The sequence below is a fragment of the Postia placenta genome (genome assembly GCF_002117355.1).
Source record: "Postia placenta MAD-698-R-SB12 unplaced genomic scaffold POSPLAscaffold_11, whole genome shotgun sequence".
NCBI lineage: Eukaryota > Fungi > Basidiomycota > Agaricomycetes > Polyporales > Adustoporiaceae > Rhodonia > Rhodonia placenta.
The window spans coordinates 362,159-369,730 of record NW_020169842.1 but is presented as its reverse complement, the minus strand read 5'-3'; the positions used below and the strand labels follow the sequence as shown (position 1 = coordinate 369,730).

Genomic DNA, 7,572 nt, shown 5'->3' with positions numbered 1-7,572 from the left:
GTCATTCTCGACTTCCTCGCTCGATCTTCAGGACGACGCACTGTCCATAAGTCCTTGCTCGTCGTCTACGAGTCAGGCATCAATATAGGAGTATAGACCNGTTGTATCAAAAGGTCGAACTTTCTAAGCTATGTTCCTAGTTTCACCTAGTCGAACAACTCATCCACCATCATGTCGAACAACGCAGTAAACCCGGTTCCCTTGGGACTACCAGCCCTCGCAGGATCTCCCCTTCTCCAGTACGACCGAGCAGACCGTTGCTTCGTCACCACCACAAGAAGGACTCCCATCTATCCTCGAGGCGGCTCCTGGGTTCGCGCAGAAGGTTCCAACCCGCAGATCGTCGCCCATCAACAGCTTGTTAGCTATTACCAGAGACACCCTCCCGCTCACCCAGAAGACGTATTCGCCATCCTACGAATCAACGTCGAACCAGCACAAACAACAGAGAACCTACAGTCACCTGTTAACGAACAACCGTTCGAGCTCCCGGACGTTCAGTACGTTCCCATCGAGGCTCCAGAACTACCACCAGCCCCACCTGCACCAACCAACGCACCGGTTGAAGTCCCTATGGCAATGTTCACTCAAGCAGACATCGATCAGCGCATCGCTGTCGCCCTCGCAGCATACCAATCCCAACAATCAACTGCCAACCGACCCCTTCACCTTGACATCCCCGCTCCCGAACCTTTCAGTGGAAAGGCGGAGGACCTCAGACGCTTCATCCAATGCATCCTCTCCTACTTCGTCGCCACCAACAACACCCGACTCAGCAATGAAGCAAAGATTGCCTTCACTGTAGCATTGATGAGGAAGGACCTAGGGAAGACATGGGCAGACGCATACTACGAGAAGTCGGCAGGGGGAGTCCAGGTCTATCCCGATTGGGCAGCCTTCGCCACTGCCCTCGAGGAAGCGTTTCCCGAGCACGGAACGCGAATCAAGGCGCACCAAATCCTGATGAAGCTGCCCGAACGACAGAAGAACAAGAAGACGGCGCTCTCCCTCGGAAACTACGTCACCCGCTTTGAGCAGCTAGCATCGAAAGCCCAGCTCAAGGACGCCGAAGTCAATGGCGTCAACCGCACCGAGAACGACTACCACACTCTCCACGCCAACTTCGTCAAAGGACTTCTGAAGGAGCTCTACGTCTCTCTTGCAACTAGGGTCGCTAGAGACCGACCCAACACCATGAAAGCCTGGTACGACAAAGTCCGAAATGCCGACGCCGCCGAACAAGGGGCCCTCACCGTCACAGACACCAGGGACTATGGCGAGCCAATGGATATCGACGCCGCTGCAGTCGCGGCAACCTTTGCCTCCACATCGGGAGGAAGGAAGTGGGAACTAGGAGCCGTTCTCAATGAGGCCGACCGGAAGCTCCACAGGGACGGAAACCTGTGCTTCTACTGCCACATCAAGGGCCACAGCGCCAAGGATTGCCGCAAGAAAGCGGCCGCACGACAAGGGGGTGGAAGGCCGAACCAGGGAGGATCTGGGAAGGACGACTTCCGCGCCAGAATCAAGACACTCTCCGCTGACGAAAAGCGGGAGCTGTACGAAGAACTCACGATGGAGGATTTTTGAAGGGGCAGGGTGAGCCGATGCAACCACTGCCCATATCCGTTTCACTGTCCCGTGTAATTCTAGTAGTCCGAAATGAACACGCTCTGCACATTCCGATTACTATGGGACAAAAAGACGTCGAGGCGCGCGCTTTCATTGATAGCGGTGCAACAGGAATCTTCATCAGCCCGAGATTTGTTCGAGAACACCGACTTCGGACAGAACCCCTTCCCCGACCCATCCCCATCTTCAACGTGGATGGAACCCCGAACAAAGAAGCACTCATCACACGAAGAGCTCTCTTATCTTACAAGATAAGCAGAGAACCCCGATTTGTCAAAGCCTATGTCGCCAGCATCGGCAAGGAAGACATCATCTTCGGCCACACTTGGCTTAAACTCGAAAACCCCAAGATAGACTGGAAGACCGGACGAGTCGAGCTAAACCACCGGTGGACAAGAGATGAGACCAGGGCTTGGAAGATGGACCTGTACCAAAGGCGAGTAGCTCGGCTAGAACTAAGGAAGGCTGTAACTACCCCACTCCCAGAACCAACGGAGGACGAATTCGTCGTCATCCCCACCTCTGAGCACGCAACCCTTCCTGAACAGAAAACTAGTGGCGCAGCAGGATATGATATCTCTGCCGCGCATGTCACGAGTTGACACGGCGTCTAGCCATTTTTTTAATTTTTCCTTTTCGCGGGCTCGAACCCGCGACCTCTGTACTACATGCCTGATACGGACGCATCATATCTACTGTACAATTAGATTAGATGGGGCGGCAGTGCACGGCACAGCTCGGGCTCCGCTGACACAGCCTCTCTGACTCACCGGCCCCTGGGGCCGCGTCAGCATGCTGCGCACGGACCAGCTGCACACGGACCAGTGTGCACAGCCTGCCCTTATCTCCCCATGTATATAAGCCGGCCTCTGCTGCCCTAGGGACCTCAGTTTCGACCTCTTGTCCCTAGGTCAGTAAGCTCTCATTTGTATCCTTTACTTACCTTTACTAACCAATACATTTCTTGTCCCTAGCCTTAGGTTTGAGCCTCGCTCACCATCGCTTTGGTGAGAACTAGTCGAACGCCCCTCGCCTTCAGATATTCCCCTGTCGCTTGACCTCAAGTCGCGACATTAGGTCGAAACTCCCACAGTGACCGGCGTTCTCTCGGAACCCACACACTCACTTTTCCTTTCCCATAGGTCGGGTGGTGCGCACCCATACGGTACATTACGATACGTAGATAGTGTACATACATCGCCAACACTAAGGGAACGAACTCTTCAGTACCTGCACTTCAGTGGGCGGTACTTGTCCTCACGGATGCGTGGACTAGGTTCCTACTGCATAATAGTCAAAAGCAGTACTGGGCCCCACGTGAACTGCGAACCCTAGTGTCTCCTCGGGCACCGTAGCGTAAGCTAGTATAGCACGGCCATTGTAGTACGTGCACCTTCCCGTCCTCCCCCCATCCATCGTGGCTGCCTGTCAAGGCCAGGTTCATGCATTCGACTCTCAGGACCTCATCGACGTCTACATCCCAGATGGCCCTGAGACTGTCATCTACCGTTGCGAACAGCAGCCGTGCCCCAACCGGACACCTCGATCGATCGCAGAAGATCACCCTCACTACAAAGCGATCCGACGAGCGCAACACCCGCTCAGGCCTCGAAGCACCCTCGCTTCCCGATCTGCCTCACGACATTCTCGCCCTGTCTCCCCCAGCTCCCGCCTTCCTCAAACTGTCGTCGCCGGTCCAAGTCAAGCGCGAGGAGATCTCCCTCCAGACCCTGCACCAGAGCCTGAGCCTGAGGAGAGTGCGAGTGAAGAAGGAGTCTCGGAGTCCAAGTCCGCGGATCCTGCTCGGCCCGCCTCGCCGACAGCGCTCACCTCCGCGTCAGCAGTCCCTGACGTACGTGACCCCCCCACCGAACTTTCTCCGGCGCCTTCACCGCCGTCTCCGCCGAGAGGCCGCTCGAGCACTCGCTCCTCTCGAAGTTCGACCAGCGGAGGGCCACCACAGCCGCCTCCGCCCCCGCGCCGTCCTCCGTCCCCCCCGGCGCCAATAATGTCATCTCCCGCGACCGCCCCCAACAAGGAGACCCTGAAGCTCCTTCTCCCTCTCCGCTATGACGGCAAAACCATCATCGAGTGCAACAGGTTCCTGTCGCAACTGCGCATCTATTGGTTGGTCAACACGTCGTTGACCACCATCGAGTGCAGGTCGCACTAAGCCTGCTCAACGGAGATGCCCGCGCCTGGGCTACTCCCTATTTTGCCCAGCTCGTATCGGTACAGATAGGCGCACAGGGGGCCATGACCCCCTTCAGGAATGAAGCAGCCTTCGCCGCCGCCTTTAAGGCCCGCTTTGGTAATCTCGACGACAAAGCGGCGGCACAAGTAGAGCTAGCGAAGCTCTGCGCAGACAAGTCGGTCCGCGAAAAACGCACCGCTGCGGAGTTTTCCGCACTGTTCAAGGGTCCAGCGGACCGTTCCAGGTATGGAGACCTGGAACTACGTGACAAGTACCTGAGCGGCATCCCTTCCCACGTCTACCGGAAGATCGAGCTCGAGACCTTCACCACGTGGCAAGCCGCTGAGAAGCGCGCCACCGAGGTCGAGCAGATCCTCAACATCAGTCGGGCCCGTCGGCCCGAGCTGAACAACTTCTTCTCGGCCCGAGGTCAAGGACGCGGAGGGGCACGTGGTGGTGCACCCCAGTCACACACAGCTTCGGCCAGCATCAATGCGGCCGTCGGAAAAGGAAACTTCCCTGGCACTTGCTTTGGCTGTGGGAAGCAAGGGTACTGACGCTTCGAGTGCCCCAATTGTAAGGACAAGCCTTACACAAAATGCGCCGACGCGCGGGCTACGGTTGCCTCGGGCTCTACCCAGGCGGCAGCAAGCGCCCCCGTCACGACATCACCCTCGGCAAGTATAAGTGCCGCTTCAGCGAAATCCGAGCAATCGGAGCTGGCGGACTTAATGGCACAGGTGAAGTCGATGCGCGAGGAGCTCGAACACTATTGGGCGATGAAAGAGGAGGGTTTTTGATCCGGTCCGCGCTTCGTGCCGCACGCGTCGGGCTGCGAGTATCATCTTGTAATAAGTATAACGTATTGTCAACTGCGATGGTGTATGAGTTGGACCAGGGGTCCCAACATTTTCACATTCCAGTTCGACTCCAAGGGAAAAGACGGCACAAGGACATAATCGCTATGGTGGACAGTGGAGCCACCACAAAGTTTATCAACAAGCGATTCATTGAAGAGAATAAGGTGCAGACGCGGAAGCTGAAAGAGCCGATTCCGCTCTACAATATTGACGGCACCCTGAATAAAGATGGAAGCATCTCAGAAGTAGCGGTGCTACAGATGCACATAGGAGAACACGTCGAGAAGACGGTGTTTACAGTCACGGACATCAGTCCAGAAGATGTGATCGTTGGGTTGGATTGGCTGCATGAACACAACCCCGAAATCGATTGGGAGAAAGGCTCCCTCAAATTGTCACGATGCCCTGAAACATGCAGTGCCAGGAGGACTGGCCAAATGGAGCAAGCAGCGACTGCGCATGATACGGGGGTCAGGCCCACGGCGTGCAGGCGTTCGCCGAAGTCCAAATGGTCGGTTATAGGCGCTTGCCGGAGTAAGGTACTCCCGGACTTCGAACCCGAAGAAGATCCAGCGGAAGTAGAGTGGGATGAGGCCAATTTGATCGAAGCCTGGGAGCAAGGTATCACGCTTCCCGGCGCCCCTCAGCTGTTCGTCGCAGCAGGGCATACGTACTCCCAGCTGTTCGCTGAGGAGGAGATCAAAAAGAAGGTCGTTAAGACCGCCGAGGAGTCGGTACCTAAACAGTACCATGAGTTCCTGAATGTCTTCTCCAAAGAAGCGTCAGAACGGCTCCCCGAAAGGAAGCCGTATGATCATGCTATTGAACTCATACCCGGCTACTCGACATTCCACTCGAAGGTGTATCCCCTGTCGAACAATGAGCAGGAGGAACTCGACAAGTTCCTAAAGGAGCAACTGGTGAAAGGCTATATACGGGAATCGAAGTCGCCCATTTCGTCTCCCTTCTTCTTCATCAAAAAGAAGGAAGGGACGCTTCGACCCGTGCAGGACTACCGCCGATTAAACGCGATCACGGTCAAAAATCGTTACCCCTTACCGTTGATCGCCGAGATGGTGGATAAGCTCCGCGGCGCTACGCTCTTTACGAAGTTTGATGTCCGATGGGGATACAACAACGTCCGGATCAAAGCCGGTGACGAATGGAAGGCAGCTTTTGTGACTAACCGGGGGCTGTACGAACCCCTGGTGATGTTCTTTGGTCTCACCAACTCCCCCGCGACTTTCCAGGCAATGATGAACGAAATCTTTCATGATCTCATCGTTGGTGGCAAGGTCCTCGTGTACCTGGATGATATCCTCATCTTCTCCACCAACAAAGAGGAACATGAAAAGGTCACACGCAAGGTTCTGCGCCGTCTTCAGGATAATGATCTATTCCTGAAGCCTGAGAAATGCGAGTGGGACGTTCCCAAGGTCGACTATGTCGGCTATGTGTTCGGTGGCGATGAGGTAGCAATGGATCCCGCGAAGTTGAAAGGAATCAATGAGTGGCCGGTACCCCGGAACAAAAAAGATGTCCAGAAGTTCCGGGGGTTCTCCAACTTTTACCACCGTTTCATTAAAGACTTCGCTAAGATCTCGCGACCACTCGACCGGCTCACAGGGAACGACCCATGGCATTGGGGCGAGGAAGAGCAGCACGCCTTCGACGAGCTCAAGCGCCTCTTCGCTACGACACCGGTTCTGGCATTGTACGACCCAAACCGAGAGACGCGCATTGAGGTTGACGCCTTGGGCTACGCCACGGGCGGCGTGTTGATGCAGAAGCAGGACAACAGCAAATGGCATCCCATCGCCTTCAGATCCCATGCGATGGATCCGGCACAGCGTAACTACGAGATCTACGATAAGGAAATGCTTGCAATCATCGAAGCACTGGACGACTGGCGCCACTATCTCGAGGGCTTACCCACTCAGTTCGAGATCGTCACCGATCACAAGAACCTCGAGTACTGGCGTACATCTCAGCATCTCACGCGTCGTCAAGCACGATGGTCGCTGTTCCTAGCTCGCTTCGACTTCCATATCGTACACAAGGCCGGGACGTCCAATGGAAAAGCTGATGCCCTGTCGCGCCGGTCAGATCATCAGGTCGGCGATGAGGACGATAACACCGATCAGGTGGTTCTCAAGCCGGAGCGCTTCCGCATCGCCTCCGCCAGGCGTGGCCATGCCTCGGTGACGGCTGATCAGTCGCTTCTGAAGCGCATCAGGGAATGTTCGGAGAAAGATCGTGTAGTGGCCGAGGCACTTGAAAAGATGCAGGATCTCGGACCACCCCGGCTGCAATGAGGCTTTGAGGAGTGGAATGCCGAACAAGGGCTTCTGCTGTTCCACGGGTGCGTGTACGTCCCAAAGAACGCGGAGCTCCGGTGGGATATAGTCAAGATCCACCACGACTCACCGATCGCCGGTCACGGCGGTCGTGCCAAAACCCTGGAGCTCGTATCACGGAATTACTGGTGGCCAGGAATGTCTAAATTCGTCAATGAGTACGTAAGCACCTGTGATGTGTGCAACCGCACCAAGACATTCCCAGCCAAGACCCAGGGTCCGCTGAAGCCGAACGAGATCCCCGAGCGCCCGTGGCAGATCATCACGACCGATATGATTGTCGGCTTGCCGAAGTCTGATGGATTCGACTCGATCCTGGTCACCGCCGACCGCTTTACCAAGCAGGTCCACTTCTCGGCCTGTCATGAGACCCTGATGGCAGAAGGTGCGGCAGACCTGTACATCCGCGATGTGTTCAAGCATCATGGGGCCCCGGCCAAGGTCATATCAGACCGAGGTCCCCAGTTTGCTTCGAAGTATCTCCATGCGGTGTACAAAGGACTAGGGATCGAGCCGGCGCTGTCTACAG

General features: G+C 55.9%; 1 protein-coding gene across 1 annotated transcript; it reads left to right on the top strand.

Moving 5' to 3' along the window:
- Window positions 1-3,116: 3,116 nt before the first annotated feature.
- Window positions 3,117-4,626, top strand: POSPLADRAFT_1059030 (hypothetical protein; the record flags this gene model as incomplete). The annotated part of the gene is made up of 4 exons (XM_024481113.1): window positions 3,117-3,420; window positions 3,477-3,763; window positions 3,796-4,326; window positions 4,408-4,626. The coding sequence occupies 4 exons, from the start codon at window positions 3,117-3,119 to the stop codon at window positions 4,624-4,626; spliced, it is 1,341 nt and encodes a 446-aa protein (XP_024336521.1).
- Between the last annotated feature and the right edge of the window lie 2,946 nt (window positions 4,627-7,572).